Raw genomic sequence first — 18,778 nt, forward strand, 5'->3', positions numbered from 1 at the left:
ATTATCAGAAAATAAGCATTTAAAAGTAAAGGTAGTTATATCAGGTAGATTTTTATGAAGATTAAATGTAGTAATATACGTAAAGTCCAAAGAACTATAATTGGCACATGGTAAGCAGTTAATAAACATGGTTATTGTTATTGTTACAATGCTCTCCTCCTTCTATCCTCTCTTCCCCAAACCACTGCTAGGGAGCCACAATTCCATTTGGGATTGTGCCACTACCTTCTGGTATGTTGAGGCAGAAAAAAGACTGAGAACTGCTCAAGGTCTTGAACTCTTTGTTTTCCCATTGTTGACGAGCTTTTCTAGGAAGCCACCAGTGTCTTCCTTGCTTTGTGGAAGTCTGAGCTTCATTTTGTTGGCGTTTTACAGCTGGCCAGCTGGCTGGAAACTCCTCCGTCGAGATGTATCGCCAGGTGCTCCTGTCTGGTTGTCGCTGTGTGGAGTTGGACTGCTGGAAGGGACGGACCGCAGAAGAGGAGCCAGTCATCACCCATGGGTTCACCATGACCACGGAGATATCCTTCAAGGTAGAGTGAATGAATATTGCTGAGAGAGGAAGCTGGGGAGACCTGACACCTTTTTGGGTAAAGCCTGCTAAGGTAGAAAGTCCCAGTGGTCCCAATTAAGTCCATAGGATATTAATCATCTTTGCAATTTCAGAGGCTAAAATTTAGCAATTCATCCATGATTAACTGGCATCAGGTGAACTGCTAACCAAAATCTAAAGAAACTGTCTTATTAAAGGAAATAGCCATTTATTTGTCTATTTAACACTCATTCTTTTTATTGCATTTTATCATTGTGAAATATAACATACATAAAGAATACATACAACTTATTCGTACAGTTTAACCAATGGATATAAAGTGTACACCCATGTATTTACCACCCAAAGCAAGAAGTAGAAAATTACTGGCACCCCAGAAATACCCATGTACTTATTTCCATTAGAATGACCTCCTTACCTCCAGAGATGACCACTTTCCTGACCATTATAGTGATCACTATTTTGCTTTTCTTCAGATTTGTACTTGTTTATGTGCAGCTCTGAACAATGTAGTTTCACCGCTATTTTAACTTGATATAAGTGGATTCATGCTGTAGTATGCATTATTTTGTGTTGTGCTTTTTGAACTCCATGTTCTTTGGGAGATTCAACAATATTATTGCATGTTTCTCTAGCTTCTTTGCTTTCTTGATGATGATGATATTAATCACCACTATTTAATTATTACATACTATTCCATTCTGTGGAATATTATATAATAGTCAATATAGGAGATTGACTATTATAACCAGCTTTTGACACATTGATACCTATCAGTCAAAGACACCTAGGAATACACCAGTGGTCAAATTTGGCTTTACTGGCTTATGCAACAAGGGAGTACACATGTCATGGGGAACTGTGTTTGTCAGTAAAATTGTATTAGAGAGGATGTACAGGATTTGGCCTGTATTAGGTGATTTGGGTGAGGGTTCAAGGAGACAGGGTTTTGCTATAGGTTGGATGCTGTCAGTAAGCAGAAATAATCGTACGATTGGGTATCCTGATAAATCCTATATAGGAGGCAAGGCTAAAGTGGTAATTGATAAAGAAGCATCAACTACTCTTATTAGTGAGGAAGGAGGGTATATTTGGTCATCTCCCTTCTCTCTCCACCCAAGGTTCCATCCTACACCATAAAGGGCCTAACATTCATGCATATGGACACCCAAGCCCAAATATCCAGGTTCTATTCACATTCCCTGCAAAGAGCCCTCCGCAGGAGCTTGGGGTCATTTGGGCTGGGGAAATCTGGCGTCCTAGGTAACTAGAGAGATATCTAGAAAGAGGATATGTGGGCTTTTGGGGACATGTTCTCTTGACTGACTCAGGCTTCTCATCTCTTTGGAAGGGATCAGAAAAGAAGGGCCAGAGGATAACTCTAGAGCACAGGGTCCCAAGGCATGAGCCCCATTACCTGGGTTACTTGGGTCTCAGGGCAGAACTGGCTCTGGGTCACTAACTCTTGCCCTAAGTAACAAAGGAAACAGAGCTCAAGTGGGTGGTAGGGAAGGTGGAGTGGGGAGAAGGCCATTGAAAATGGGGAGGTAAGAGTGCTGAGAAGCCAGAATATTGGATGAGTTAGATGTTAACATCACCAAGACTGGTGACAAAGCTTTGGATGAAGAAAAAGTGAGCCACTTGCCAAAGTCTTTGCTGAATGAGGGGATATTCAGTAGATGGCAGAAGTGAAGAAGTGGTAAAAGCTGGTTTGGCTGCTGCATGAAAACTAGGTTTGGTTTGGTTTTGTTTTAAGATAAGAAGATTGAAAGGTAAGATTTTAGAAGTAGCATTGGGAGCAAAAATTTTTCCAATATCCAGCTTTTAGCCCTGGAGCACTTAGGGTGTGATAAAATAAACATCTGTCTTTTGAGAGGGCAGTAAAAAGAAGCAAGATTTTCAAGGGACAGCCAGGTTTCAGTTTAGACAAATGAATTTCCTGATCAAAGGTACAATACTTGACAGCAATAAAAATGTGTTCAGAAGGAATATTAGCACCTTAAAATATATTTACTATGTTGTGAAGTTGACTTTTCATGATTTCTGAAACTTAGGCTATTACATAGCAATTAGTGAAAAATAGCACCCTTCATTAAATTTTACAACAACGTTTAATATGGGGTTGACCTTAAATCTGATCAAAATCTTTGTATCTACTTCTGAAGTTGAGCACTCTTAATGTCATTTGGTTTTTCTTTAATGGAAAATCAATGGGTTTCTGTTCCATTTCCATAGTCCCCCACCTTCCCAGCTCCTGCCATGGTCCCTCGTCAGCTAAGATACCAGCCCTAACCTGTTGGGCTCTTTTAAGAAAGTGGGGAACCCACCACGACCCTTGTGTGGAGTGGACGCAATTTGTGCTCATCTGTCTGTTGATGGATGGACAGGATCCTGGAAAGGGAGACAGCACATCCTGATGGAGCCATTGCTGAGCTAGGGGACCGATGGCCTTGTGCACACACCCGCTGCCAGGAGGGCCACCCACACCCCCGCCCACCATCCCCTCAAAAGTCCCTGTGAGGAGCAATTATATTTTCTTAAACATTTATAATCCTCGAGGTTCTTTGATTTCCTTTGGGGAAAGGGGAGACTGTGGGGTCTGGGGGAGAGATAAAGCACATTCCAAGCACATTCTAAGGCATATTTATTTTGTGTGAGGCATTGGCTTCTTGGCTTTGGCCATCAAGTCAGCTTAGAGTGATTCTCCCTGTGCACTCGACAATACAAGTGGTCCTTCAATCAATCACATCTGTGATCCCAGAGTCATGGGCCGATTGAGCATCTATTCCTGGGCTCCGGAAGCACAACTTCCCACCACATACACACACTTGCTGACAGATTTAGGGACTGAAAGACTAAATCTAGCCCAGAATTCTGCTTCCTCTCTCTGCCTGCTGGAATTGGGGGGTGGGGGGCATCCAAAAAAGAGCAGGAAACTCGTCATCCTGGTGGTTCGTTGGTACAGCTTTGCTTCCTGCTATTGTGCATGTGCAGGATAGATCATTCTGGCAGAGATGTGGGTTGTGTGTGTGGTGGTGGTGGTGGTGGGTGGGGATGAGTGTGAGGACGAGGAATGCCAGTCTGTTTTGTGGACAAATACACAGAGCAGGAATTCTCTGCCTCGGGACTAGGACTAGAGTGAGGCAAGTGAAGCATCTCTCATGCAAAATTTAAGGAGGTGCTTATTCTCACTGACATATAAATGCGGACTTGGCACTCGAGATTGAGTGTCTCTTTAAATTTTGCACTTACACGCCTCACTTGCCTCACCCAAGTCCCAGCCCCCTCTGCCTGATTATCAGCAGGCAGTCTGCTTTTCCAGAAACTACCGTGTAAAATGACTTTGTAAGAAAGGATGGGAAGAGAAATGGGGGACAAAGGTCCATGTGATCTCTCTCCTCCACATCACCCCTTTCCCCCTCACTCACATGGCTGAGCTCTGTGCTGTCCCCTGACCATGATAGGTAGGTCCTGCCTCACAGCCTTTGCAAGGTTGCCCCTCTGCCTGAAACACTCTTCCCCCAGGTATCTGCATGGCTCACCTCTTACCTCCTCGAAGCATTTCTCAAATGCCACCTTCTCAAGGAGGCCTCCTGGGACAGATTTAATACTGTGACCAGTACTCCCACACCCCTGATAGGCTCCCCACCACACCCCTGATTTATCCCTTCTATTTACCAAGAGACACTTATCACCTTCTACCACTCTGCTTAATTTACTCAGTTATCATGTTCCTTCTTTATTGTCTGTGTCCTTCTGTCAATAAGAGCATTGAGCTCCACAAAAGACAGCGATCTTTGTTTTGTTCCCTGATCTGTCCCAAGCACTTTAAAAAGAATCTGGCATATAGTAGGTGCTCTTAAATTTTTAATGACTTTTTCCATCCCCAGGAAAATAGACAAATTATAGTATAGCCTTCATTTTTAGTCTTTCTTGCCCCTGTTCATCAGATAAATGAATTTTGTCTTTCTCCGTTTTTGCTGTGAAATTCCATATATCGGTAGGTGGTGAAAAGATTCTCCCAATGTTTGCCAGTTTGGGCTATCCTATAGATTTGGATCTGATCTTCACGGTGTAATTAGACTATATTCTATAGCCACAGTGTGTATTGCAACAGCAACATAAACCAATTGTAAAAGTTCATCATTTTTACTGTGTGATCATAAACAGCCACACAGTTTATCTGCTCTGAGTCTATGTAATCTGGAAAGCTTCCATGCGATCTATGATAAATCCCCAAAAGCAAAAGTTCCTGTTGGCATTTACCGCCTGTTTATTGTTGGGCCAAAATAAAAAGTTGTGTTCTGGGAAAGCAGACGTGCTGTAATTCAGCCTCTTTATGGAAGACGTTTTATTTTGCACTCTGGATTTATTTATTATATAGCCCATATATCGGCTCTTCACTTTCTTTGCCTCATTGCCTGGGCCTATCCGATGGTCATGTCATATAGCAATTCGCCACGTGGTCTGCAGACTCTCTGCTCCCACTCAATCTCCTCCTCCCCACACCGATTCCCACCCACCTTCTCCATCCCCGAGCTGCTCCTTTTTTCTCACCCCTCAGGCAGCTCCTTTGTAACCAGCAATTGCATAAGATGGAAAACTGAGTAAAGTGATAAAATACATAATTAAAATATATTAAATTTGAGTATGTGGTTAGATGGAGCATTTCTGAAAATAAAGTGTCATTCTCTGAGAGAGTAATAATTTAGAATGCAATTTACCTGCCACATACATGCTCACATAAAATGGATATCCAAATACACCCTGCTGTTGTCTGTCAAGGATAAAAGATTTCAAGGGCAGTTTTTCCCCCTGGAGGTTAGTAACTGAGCCATATGGTTTATAGATTATTGGATCCAGTGTTAGAGGTCTCTGAAAAAATGATTTTGGCTTAATGAGAAGCAGTCGAGCAGTAAGGTACTTTCAAATCCGTTGTCCACTAAGGACAGCTTATGTGAAAGAACCAAACTAAAAACCTAGACGAGCCTTCTCATCCTCAGTGATCAGGTGCTCCATGCAAAGTATTAGAAAGCTATGAAAAACCAAAAGGGAACTTCCAGAGTTTTCAGGTGCTCCCAACTAAAACTGTTAGATGAAATTCAGTAAATGTTTTCTTTAAGGGTTCCAAAAGCTTTCCTAAGCTGGTGACTAGTGTTGTGGTAGAGATGGGGAGAGAGAGGAGGGAGAGGCTGGGAAGGAAAGAGAGAAAGGAGACCATAGAAGTTTCGAATGCAGCTCTAGAGCTGACTGCCAGGGTTCCAGTACCAGCACTGACTGGCTGCAAGGCCAGGAGAAGCTCCCTTACAGGCCAAGCCTCTTGTTCTAAGCCATGTCTGTATATTAAGTAGGGTCGCTGAATGCTGTTGTTCTAAGCATTCAGTGAGCTTACTTAATATACAGACATGGTTTAGAACAATGCATGGCATGCAGTGAGTACTCTATAAATGTTAACTACTGATATTATAATTGAAAATTTTAAAGCCACACTTTAGCTTTCCTTCTAGAAATATAATGGTAGGGTATTATATATGCAAGGAGTTGTTAAGTCAGGGTGAGGGCAGGGAGTTGAATGAAGTCATTTGTAAAGCTGCCGTGGTAGAGGATGTGGGTGACACCCAGGCACAACCCCTGGCATCCACTTTACCTCTAGGAAGAGGCCAGAAGCCCAAACTGTGTGGCAAATGAAAACACAGCCCAGGCTTGGTAAGAGGCCCAGTGGGAGCTGAGAAGAGTGTAACCAGTGAGCTTGGAGGCTTCATTGCAAACATGGGGTCCTTGGTCAAGTGCACAAGACCAAACATGTACAATGTCAGAGGTAGGAAAAGGGAAGAAATAGGATACATCAGTCAAGGAAGTCTAGGAACCCCAGAACCCAGTGGCAGTTCAGGGCACACCAGTATCCCTGCCGTGGGAAGAGAGAACCCTACCCAGAGAGTTAGGAAGACAGGTAGGGGCACGAACTCTCTACAGGTGTCTGTAAGAGGAGGCCCAGAAAAACATGGACATTTCATTGGCTAAAGATAAAGAGAGATAGGCCTTTGGGTTTTCACTCACCTTCAGGCCTGACTCTCACTGGCCCAAACGGTGATGGGGCGGGTCTACGATCAACGTTCATTATTAAGAGCAACTGGAGCAGTTTGCATATAGCCAAAGTTGTCAAAGACTAATTACACTATCATTTGAAAGACTTTTTTAAATTTAAGACTTGATCTAGATTGGAAATTTTGCCCAAGAAATTATTAAAGTTAACCGGGCTATTGAGTATGGAATCAACATTCAAATTTCTATAATACAAAATTACATTTACCTTTGGTTACAGTCAAATTTTAAGATTTGCTTAGGCCAATGATCAGACCAGTCCAGGGTCTGACAACCTATCTTCTGCAGCCCACATTCAGCCTGTCACTTGCTATCATACATTCAGTTTTGTTGGAACATAGGCACATCCACATGTTTGCATATTATCTGTGGCCACTTTGGGGCTACAAAGGCAGAGTTGAATACTTGCCACAGAAACCATATAGACCACAAAGCCTAAAATACTCACCACCTGGCCCTTTATGGAAAAAATGTGCTGTCCTCTGAAAGAGTCAGTAGAGAAATAAATGGGAACACAAGTAGGCAGATTGTGTCTCTCTTCTATTAATGATTTTAAGAGTCCATTTATTCATTTGGAAATATTTAGTGAGCATCTAGAATGCTCCATAGTAGTTTCTACATCCTAGGGGCAGAGCAATGGAGAAAACTGAGGGCTTACCCTCAAAAAGCTTACATTCTAGTGTGGAGAAATAGATCAAAATAAACACACCACATGGCACGTGGAAATATCCCTTTAAGACAACGTTAATCAGTGTTGAAGGCAAAGAAGGGCTAGAGGTATGCTATTTTCAGCAGGATGGTGGGAGAAGACCCTGGTAATGTGGCATTTAAGCAGAGATCACCACCCCTCAAAATTAAGGAAGTAAGCCTTGCTGTCAGATAAAAGTATTCCTGAAAGAAGTAACAAGGATAAACAAAGAAATGAGAGATGAACAAAGAGATGAAGTAATGCTTGGTCTATTGGAGGGAAAGCAAGAATGTCAGTGGACTGTAGCAGTGTGAGCAATGGAAAAGAAGATGTATTTAGTGAGATAGCAGGTGCAGGATCTGATAAAGAACTTGGATTTCACTCTGTGAAATTGGAGGCCATTGAAAGTTTACTCCAAAGGAATGGAATTGAAATCATCTGACTCATGTTTAGGAGCAATCACTCTGGCTGTGGTAGGCAGTACAGGAGGCAAACATAGAAGCAGCTAAAAGCTTTATTAGTCAGCCTCCACTAGGTTTTGCTGCAAAAACTAGAAACTCCAGAATCTCGGTGGTTTAGAACCACACAGGTTTATTTCTTGCTCAGGTTAGATGTTGACTGTTGCTGCCATCAATATTGTCTGCAATCCATACAGAAAGAACAGCCCCAATATGTGATATCACCAGTCTCACAGCAGTGGGGAAAGAAAGGTGACAGAACCCAAGATGGCTCTTGAAGACTCTGCTCAAAAGAACCACGTGCCATTTCACATGCATTTCAGCAACCAAAACAAAACACAGAGCCATGCCTATGGTCAACAGATCTCACAGGAAGGGTAGTGAAGATGTGGGAATGATGACAGAATCTATCCCAGAAGTTACTGCAAGGGTTTTTGGGTCAGGATGATAGAGGTGGAGGTGCTGCTATGTGGTTAAATTCTGATTATATTTTGGACAGGATTACAGATGAATTGAAAGATGTTATAATAAGAGGAATCAAGAATGGCTCTCATGTGTTTTTCCAGTAGCAAATAAAACAGGGCCAAATTTAGGAAATAAACAAAATCTAGCCCCCCTTTTCTCCCCATACTTACTACCCACTTCCTTTAGATATCTATTTGCAATTCTTTTTTTTTATCAAAGTAGAATTGATGTAAAATGTTGTACCAATCTCTGCTGTACAGCAAAGTGACTCAGTTTTATACATATATACATTTTTTAAAATATTATTTTCCATTAGGGTTTATCCCAGGAGATTGGATACGGTTCCTTGTGCTATACAGTAGGACCTTATTGTTTATCCATTCTCAATATATAATAGTTTGTATCTGCTAATCCCAAACTCCAATCCATCCCTCCCCCACCCACCTCCCCCTTGTCAACCACAAGTCTGTTCTCTATGTCTGTGAGTCTGTTTCTGTTTTGTAGATAGGTTCATTTGTGCCATATTTTAGATTCCACATGTAAGTGATATCATATATTTGTCTTTCTCTTTCTGACTTACTTAGTATGATAATCTCTAGTTGCATCCTATGTTGCTGCAAAAGGCATTATTTTGTTCTTTTTTTATGGCTGAGTAATACCCCATAAAATATGTACCACCCCTTCTTTATCCATTCATCTGTTGATGGACATTTAGGTTGTTTCCATCTTTTGGCTACTGTGAATAGTGCTGTGCAATTCTTTTGAGGGCTTTGATCTTAGTTGGTTAAGGTCATTAGCTGCATGGGAGTTACTGAAATGGTTAAGAGAATAAACTCTAGAGTCAGACAAACTTTCCTGGGGTTTCCTGGACTCTCCTCTCTGTGACCTTGGGCAAATTGGTTAATATCTCTGAGTTTCCATTTTATAATCTGTAAGATGACAGATAATATTTTCCTTAGGGAATGTTTATAGCAGGAGATAAGATCTGTATCTGGAATGCAAATGCTCATTTAATGGCAGCTCTAGTTTGTATTAGTTGGGTTTGGGGTGAATGGGGAGGGGGGTACCAGCAAGCTGAGTAACATTAGTTGTTTTGAGAATATCTGCCCATCGCGAGCTATGTCCTTTACCTCCTCTCTCTGCATCCTTGCAACAGGCTTGTGGAATGAGGCTTATCACTCCTACTTTACAGGCCAGCAAGCCAAGTGCACATAGGCATTAAGTTATTTTTCTCAAGGTCACACAGCTTGTAAGGATAAGAAGGATTCAAACACAAGCCTGTTGGACTCCAAAGCCTGTACTCAAACAAATCAAATAAAGAGTTTAAAATCTGGGCTTTGCTTACTATTTATAGTGTACTTATTTTTGATGGTAACAACTATCATAACGTATGAAAGGCAATCTGTGGATTCACTTTTAAAAAACAGTGAGTGATTCCTTTGCTCCATGCAGGCAAATCCTTCTTAGAGGATATATGCAAATGTAGTACAGAATTAGAAAGCCTTATTTATACTCTGGGGCTGGAGAAATAGCTTTCTGGCATGGATAGAAAGCAAACTATGAATTGTTTAAGGAAGGTAGAGAAGATAATGGAAAAGCCTCAGGCATAAGGAATCAGAGTGAAAATTCCTACTTGAGAGGAGAAGATGTAAAGAATAAATGTAACTAAAAAAAAAAAAAAAAATGGATGTGAAGCCACAGGAGTATTGGCATTGATATAATTAAAAACAAATGAGGGGCTTCCCTGGTGGCGCAGTGGTTGAGAGTCCGCCTGCCGATGCAGGGGACACGGGTTCGTGCCCCGGTCCGGGAAGATCCCACATGCCGCGGAGCGGCTGGGCCCGTGAGCCGTGGCCGCTGAGCCTGCGCGTCCGGAGCCTGTGCTCCGCAACGGGAGAGGCCACAGCAGTGAGAGGCACGCGTACCACAAAAAAAAAAAAAATTAAAAATAAAATAAATGAGATCATCCTTTAATACCAGTTCAATAAGGAAAACATTTTGAAAAACTAATGCCCAAAGCTGGTGAATATTCACTGAAATCTGGTCCTTCATATATTACTGTAGGCAATCTAAGAGGAAAAGTAATTTGGAGAAACACAGGAGACTGTAAAAATATTCCTATTCTTTAATTTAATAATTCCCCTTCTAAGAATTCATTCCCTGAAAATAATTCAAAATATCAGGGAAAAATATGAAGTGGTTCTTTGGAGAATTATTTGAATGATAGCTCTTAAAATATATCTGTCCAACAATTGGGTAATGGTTAAATCAGTTATGATACTGCCACTCCCTAGAATTTTATACAGATACTAAAACTATGACCTATACATTTTTACTAAATACAGATTGAGGAATGAAGTACTGACACATGTTACAGCATGGATGAACCCTGAAAGCAGGCTCAATGAAAGATGCCAGACATAAAAGGCCACATATTGTATGATTCCATTTATTTGAAATGTTAGGAGTAAGCAAATCTATGGAGACAGAAGGTAGATTAGTGGCTGCCTAGGTCTGAGTCTGTGGGGTGGGGTTGGGGAAATGGGGAGTGACTGTTAATGGGGACATGGCTTTTGGGGGGGTGATAAAAATGTCCTAACTTAGACTGGGGTGATGGTTGCACAACCCTGTGAATATTAAAAACCATTTAGCTGTACACTTTAAATGGGTGAATTATATCTCTTAACGATGTTTAAAAATACAAATAGAGTATTTACTGTAGTTAAAAGTAAGTTATACAGATATACGAAAAACAAACTAGAAATAAATATAACCAAGTGCCAGCAGTGGTTTGATTCAAAGGGTGAATTTGTGGGTGAAAAATGTTGCCTTCTCTTGTCCAAAATTTTTATAATGTGATCTGATTTCTTTCATTATTTAAAAAAAAGTAGATATAATTGCAAAAGAGGAGAACCTTTCACCCTCACAGTTATGACTCCCTCTCCACCCAAATCCAGTTTTCTTTCTTTTATCTTCCTAAATCAAGAGTAAGAAAATTTATAATCCAGCAGCCTGCAAACGGCTTCTAGCCATTTTAGGCCATTTGATACAATTCTATGAATGAAAAAGACAGTGATATTAAAGGGTGGAACCCAAAAGAAAAAACTATACACATTAAAATTCTGGCTTATTGAATATAGGTGTTCTCATTTTTAGGAAGTGATAGAAGCCATTGCTGAGTGTGCATTTAAGACTTCACCTTTTCCAATTCTGCTTTCATTTGAGAACCACGTGGATTCGTAAGTATTCAGCACATTCAATAGGGAGTCTTTTCCCCAAATAGGGCATGTTTAGTCATTGTTCATCAGATTTAAGATTATTTGATGTTACTAATGATGTTCCTCAATTATGCTATATATTAAATGGCATGTGTTCATCTGTATATAATGGAAATCATTCATTTAAATCTCATTAACATTAAAAAGATCCATTGGACTTGTGGAATCTATTTTCATGCCATGGTAGCATTTAAATTAAGGACTACTCCTCTTTTTACAATGCAGTGAAACCCATTTCCTTGTATAACAGGTGTGTCTATTTCAGGGGACCACTTTTATAATCCTCCTTCATTTCCTTCTTCTATTGTGTGCAGATTTATAGTCAGTTTTACTACCCTAAAATGGCCAGTTCTGTACATGCTGGAGCTGGTGTAGAGAAAACCAAATAAATTAAAGAAATTCTATTCTGCCACTTGGAACTTACATAGAACTCAGACCACCAAATTCTCCCTCCTTCCTGTTTTCGTTGGTTTCCCCTGTTTGTTAGTACTTGTAAATATTTTCCTATTTCACAATAGCCTGCACTTTTTGCTGAGCTACACAAAGAATAGGTAGTTTTGACTTAACTCTTATACTCATTTTATGACAAAGGATCAGAGTAAGACACATCTACATCAGACACGTGGATGTTAGTTTATCATATAGTTATTCAATCTAAAGAGCCTCAACATGAAAGATTCTCATCTATTACTGAGTCAATATTCAAGAAACTAAAATTCTAGTCCCTGGAATTAATGTCTGAAGACTATGTTGTAGTGACCATCACTGCTCAAAAGAGCATTTGGGAAGCCCTTTGTTTCATTCAACCACCTAAGCCAGTTTTCTCAACTAAAAGCCTACAACACCTATCCTAATTTGGCTCACAAGTTCCTTAGATCCTTTTTTATCCTCCTTCCTATCAAAAATCTTTCCCAGGTCACTGATTCCCTTTATCCAACTAATTTGCAACACATGCTTCAATTCACTAATTCTTAAAGGATTTACTAAACCTTAAAGAACCAGTTAGGTAGTGACCAAATTTCAGCTTGAGGAATTTCAAAGTAGTTCAATGTGATCATTTGTTAATGTATACGTAGAGAAAGACCTTATTTTGAAGTAACCAAATTATAACTATCTGTATTTCTAGTTTGCCCTCAGGAAATCCATACTACATTTACCAGCTCATGACTCTGTTTCATTAGGAAACAATCATACAGTGAATAATGTAATCATTTGGCATATAGTTTTTCTACCACTTCTGAGGGCCAACTGAAGAGACAAGAATGTATTCTGTTTCACTGCTATTTCTTTTCTAACTAAAGGGAGAACCTCTTTAGGTACTGTATTTAGTACTTCGTTTGCTGTGACAGCTCTGATTTGCATGTGACTTTCCTCATCTCGGCCTGTCCATTTGTAATTGGGCTCTAACAACGCCTTAGCACCTTTTTTTTTCAGGCACTCTAGTTCCTAGACAATCAGTCATTTCCTTTTTGGAGAAATATCTCCAAATCTAGCACATTTATTTTCTTCAAGAAATGTTTCTATATAAATTAGACAAAATGAAAAACTCTGCTTCCATTCTTGATAGTCATACCTGCTACATTGGACTCTGCCATGCAGCCAGAGAGGTATCAAGAGCCACCACTACCACAAACATAATGACAGCTAATACTTATTGAATATATATTATGTGCTGAGCAGCGTTCCAGGCATAAGCTCACGTAACCATCACCACAAAGCCAGGTGCTCCTAAGAATAAATATTATAACTATTATCCCTATTTTACAAATGATGAAACTGAATCCCAAAGAGGGTGAGTTACTTCCCCAAGGTCATGCAGCTAAAATGTGGCAGGGGTTCAAAACTGGCTAGTACGGCTTCAAAACTCATCTGTTTAACGAACTCCATCCCCCACACCTAAACAAAAGCATCACAGCCTTCCAAACATCGAATTAAGACAACCAGAGCATCCCACAAGGCAACTGCCTGTGAATGGTCACATTTTTGTGGCTCGTGACCCTTAACCACAGCATATTTTTTTCAGTCTTCAGCCTCAATTCTACAGAGAGCCAAACTGAGCATGAAAACTAAATCCACATTGAACACAAAATCAAAAAAGATTGTACCATAATACAGCCCTTTCTGGTTTAAAAGTGAGAAATTTAGCTGTTAAAAGTTCATTAATAATGCATGAATACAAAAGAAAACAGGATAACAACCTTCCCTGGATGCCATGATATTGATCCCAAACCACTGAGATAACCGAATGGCAGTGAAATACTGAGATACTGAATTCTATTGTGGAAGGAAGTTTTTGCTTCCTATTTCCATTGTCCTTGAGCCTCACACACATATAAACATCATTCAGCTACAATTCTTTCCTGGGTGGACTATCACACACCCAAAGAAAACCTGCAAGCTTTTCCTTTGCTGGTAAAACCCTGTGCTTGACCTTCAGGCCATCCCACCTCATTGCTGAAAGAACCAGTGGCAGACACCATTCATCAGTAACAGCAGTCTTCCCCACGAAACTAGATACATCCTCAGAATCCTACCTGACACAGTGACACAGGGACACAGCCCCCAAAATATCTGAAATCTATATGTTACCTCGAGCAGCAGTTCTTTTTTTTCTCCTTTGTGCTGTGTATACAAAATACCAGATTCAGAACCCTGGCCCCAGCCCACTTGAGCCGTACTCCAAAACAAACCCACACTGGAAGAAAGGAAGAAAGCCTCTTAATTTTCTGGTTCTCTCTCCAAATATTTGAAATCACCTATCCATGGACAACAAAGAGAAAGCTGCCATGAGCCACTGGTGACTTATCCTTCTCCACCTGCTACATCAGAATCCCATAAAATGCAGATTCCTGAGCTTCACCCCCCCCACACCTTTTTTGAATTTCTGCAAATAAAATTTTTTAAAGTCCTAATTAACTGATGGGCCACCTAGTTTGTGAACTAGCATTTTCACTAAAGGAGTTCTCCACTGAATTCAAGTGCAGAAACCACTAGCTTTGGTTTAGCCACAGAGAATGTGAGATTTTGGACAAGTTCCTTAACAGCCGTGAGTTGTAGATCCCTCATCTCTAGAGAAGGAGGTTGGTTTAGTTCAACTTGGAAGATGTGAGCCTGTTCCTTGGTCAGAAAACTGACCACTTTGCCAGGTGTTTAAATGTGTCCAGATGGGTCTGCTGTGGCCTGAAGCTCAAAATGTATTTGTGAATATTTTCCTCTCGCTTCATCTCCATGGTAGCTGATGTTGACGTTCCAAATGTTTCAGGATTTTTTTTTTGCTCTCTCGTGGCCAATGCAATGTCTTGTTTCTGCGATTCTGGCCCCACAATTAAAGTTGTTTTGTTTTCCTCTGACTTTTTCTATTCAGTTTGCTCTCTGCTCTGATTCAGTTCCCTGTCAGGTGGGCATGTGTGTTTGTGGAGAACACAAAGAGCCTGATTATCAAATAGCACATTTTCCTTTCTCCTTGGACACCTGCCTCTTGTTCTCTCCAACTCGGTTGATGCTGAAGCAGGTTTTTAGAAGTCTAGGTCAGACACAGATGCTTGCTTTTCAAAGTGACATTGATCCATCGACCAACAGCATCTGCGTGACGGGGAGCTTGTTAGAAATGCAGTCTCGAGCCCCACATCAGACTTTGCCTTGGAATCTTCATTTTCTTAAGACCCCAGGTGATTTGGTGAAGTGTCAGAGCACAGTTGTAAACACCGTAGTCCATTAACCACCTGCCTCAGAATTACTTGCAGGCTTGTTACAAATGAAGGTTCCAGGGCTCTGCTCCCAGCTCAGTGTAACAGGGGATTGGGCACAGGGCCCTGCCACCTGCAGCATTAACAGCCCAGGTGATTCTTTAGTGGAATCGAGTAAAATTTTGCTCCAGCAAAATCCTTCAGGGCCTGATTTGGGGACAGCTTGACAGAGGACAGAGGACTCTGCCTGTCACCTGCTTAGGGACACCTGGAACACCACCCCGAAAGCCCTCTACTGGTGAGCCTATGGCTCCACTAGAAATCCTGAAAGCAGGGTGTTGGGGTACAATCCTTCCTTTTGCCTCCAGGCCTCTGATCAAAGGAACTTGGGGCTCTCAAGTTCCAACCCTCAAGAAAAGTGTCATCTACTTAAGCACCTGGTGACTTGGTTCATCCATCACAGTAGTTCTTGAACTTGAGTGTGCATGAGAATCCCCCAGAAGGCCTCTTAAGAACCCTGAGCCCTGCTTCCCCAGAGATTTCTACTCAATTTGTCTGCCTTCCTAGAAGGCCTTGAATCTGCATTTCTAACCAGCTCCAGGCCCTGTGGATGCTGCTGGTCTATGGACCACACTTGGAATAGCAAAGCTCTATTTAATAGCATCATTCCATGAAAGTGAAATGGGAGGGTTGGACAATTTCTTTTGTGCAACCTGGAAAGTGTAGGCCCAGCACAAATGGATTTGTTTCAGCTACAGACACAGAGCTCGCTGGCTTGGTGGAGCCCCAGGGCCAGCTGTCTTTTGAGCAAGGGTGTCTGAATTGTGGATGTCCAGGGCTGCTCTGCTAAATCAGTCACTTTTCTGCTTGTTCCCTAACTATAACACATCATTCCTAAACAACCAGCCCCAGTGCTTTCCAGGATCAGTTCTCCAATTGGTAGGTTTTCCTCCCTTGGTGATACTGCTGGGGAAAGCTGCAAGATATTCTGAGGGCTACATGATCTGCCCAGTAAAATCTCTTACAGGTCAAAAAAGGCATGATGAGAATTTGGGAGTTTGTCATGTAGGGCTTCTCTGAATCTTTCCTTTGCCTCCCCTTGAAGTTCCAAGAAAGAAGTGACCTTGGGCTCATATTTGAAGCCCACAGAATTCATCTGATGCCCAAAATATATGTTTTTTTAAAAGGGTGATATAAAGAGTGCTTTTCCCTGTGGACCATTGCAGTATGATTTGAACCCCCAAAGCACCCCCCTTCCCAGGAAAACGCAGTTCACTATCCAGGTTTAACAGTCATGGTAGAAGGAATGAAAATAAGAAACACATTTTATAATCGATTTGAATTGTAGTTAAGAAGGATTTTTATCACTTACCTATTCTTACTACAGCCCCAGTTCTGCTAAAACGTATTAACATTGCAGCACATAGAGACAACTATTGTAAATCAAGTCCGACAGCCTACAGGTCAAAATCACAGTCCATAAAACTCAATGGAATTGGATACCTTTATAATGATATCTAACATCCTACAGAATGAGAATTGCTTTTTTAAAAGGTCAAGGGAAGCAGGAGTTTTGAAAGACTAAGGATGTTCCCTCATATCAACTGTGTTTACATGTGAGCGGACCCTCGTTTGTCTGGTCTAGCTGGCGGAGGCTGCCTTGCATCTCTAGGATCAATCGTCATACATTTCAAAGTGTTTTCATCTATTACTTCACTTCATCTTCTCAGCATCCTCTGCTCCTTGCCAAGAACAATTACTTTCCTCTGCGTTTTATAGATCCCGAGTGGTTGAGAGCCTGGAGCTCAGCTCAGTGAACCCAGCAGCTCCAACCTTTTCCAATCAAACCAGGTTCCTACTGGCACCTCGTCAGGCTAACACCACCTTTGCTTCCCTCTAGTGCACAAAAGAGCTGCAGACACCCTTCCCCAAGGTGCCTACTTCTCTTGTCTTTCCTCCAGGGCCCCCTCCCAAGTGGACACACTTCTGCCTGTCAGCATTTTCTCTTCTGCATTTTGAGATTCTCTCTCCCTCTCTCTGTCCAGCTCCCTCTCCTCTCTTCCCTCACCTCCTTGTAAACACTTCTTTGCAGTGCAGCTCTGTCCATTAGACAAATTTCACCGAAGAATTCACGTAGAGTTGAATGAGTTCCACCCCCCACCCCCAAATATCTGGCATTTGACTTACAATCAGGAAATTAAGCAAAAGGGACTGAGTCTCTAACTCTGGGACATTCGAACACCCAGTGACAGGCAGGTGACCTTCTGTCCTCTCCATCTATGTCCGTGCTGCTCAGCTTTGCAAAGAGCCTCCCCTGCCCACCTAGGTGTGGCATTCAAATCCACACAAGTCAGAATTGTAAACAGGGATTTAGAATAATAAAAACAATCCTGACAGGTAGGAGGAGGAAATGACCTCTCTCTGTAATTGATAACACAAAGTCATCCTGTCAGACCTCTTTGAATAACCTTCTTGCTTGCTTCCTTTCCTTCTCTCTCCCCTCAGCCCAAAGCAGCAGGCCAAGATGGCAGAGTATTGCCGACTGATCTTCGGGGACGCCCTTCTCATGGAGCCCCTGGAAAAGTACCCAGTAAGCAGTTTTGATGCTCAGCCCGAAGGAACGCACACCTTCTTTATGATTGGATTAGGGAGAGACTTCCTTACATCCTTTCCATGTTTATGTTTCTTGGTATGAGTTGACAATGAGCCCTCTGACCAGTGGAGGCCGGCAGGGACCTCCTGAGGGGGACAGAACTGCATCTGTTCTCTTCCTCTGCCCACAGCTTTCTCCCTCCCTCACTCCCAGATGTGAGCCAGTCAGGACTGCAGAATTCCCACAATCACAATCAGCCCACAGAGGGAGTCCCAAGGGACAGGCTCTGGCCACCTCCCAGGGAACCTCATCACACCCCTTTGAAAGAAATGGGTCAGCAAAATGGGACATTGAAGGTGGAACAATGACATTCCGGCCTATCCCTGCTGGCCACCCCTCACTTCCTTGCACTCTCCCAGCAGAATCCGGACCTCCTATTGCCGTGATAACAATCCTTGCTTTGGGAAGGAAAGCAGCAGAAAGATCGTCAAGTAGCCTCTTCCATCTTCAACCCTTTCCCCAGTCTCCACACATCCTTGCATGATTTCACACCAGTCCCCGGACTGGTTGCAAGTGAAGAATAGAGGGCCTGCTTACAGGAGTTCATAGATTTCTAAAAATAACCGGTTTTGGGACTTGCATTACATGCTCTCTGTTACAATATATAATAACCTTCTCAAGGGAAATTGATTTTCCCATAGATGTACAAGCTGGACACACCAGAAAGAAGGCTTGCAAATAGCTTGAATTTCAGGGCAGCCAGGAAATCTAAAGCCACCTGGTCCACTTCTGCTGATGCCAAGAAGATGTGCCACTTAACTACCTCGTTCCAGGATGAGGATTTTGCTGTTTGCAAGCTGCATCTGAAAAGTTGATTCTAAGGGCTTGCCTGGAAACGCCTGCCTGTCTTTACCATCCTCCTGGCAGATGCCACACTCTAACTGGCTTCCATCCT

The 18,778-nt window shown here is 41.9% G+C and overlaps 1 protein-coding gene across 6 annotated transcripts in view; it reads left to right on the top strand.

Annotated features, from left to right (window-relative positions):
• PLCB1 (phospholipase C beta 1) overlaps window positions 1-18,778 on the top strand; it is a 705,446-nt gene that overhangs the window by 539,813 nt on the left and 146,855 nt on the right. For all 6 annotated transcript variants that reach the window (XM_024123662.3, XM_024123663.2, XM_028499214.2 and 3 more), the window contains exons 11-13: window positions 376-533; window positions 11,423-11,505; window positions 17,736-17,820. In XM_024123662.3, the coding sequence (XP_023979430.1) occupies window positions 376-533; window positions 11,423-11,505; window positions 17,736-17,820 (326 nt within the window). The remainder of the gene's footprint in view (window positions 1-375; window positions 534-11,422; window positions 11,506-17,735; window positions 17,821-18,778) is intronic.

This window comes from Physeter macrocephalus, chromosome 14 (assembly GCF_002837175.3).
Source record: "Physeter macrocephalus isolate SW-GA chromosome 14, ASM283717v5, whole genome shotgun sequence".
NCBI classification, from domain to species: Eukaryota; Metazoa; Chordata; class Mammalia; order Artiodactyla; family Physeteridae; genus Physeter; species Physeter macrocephalus.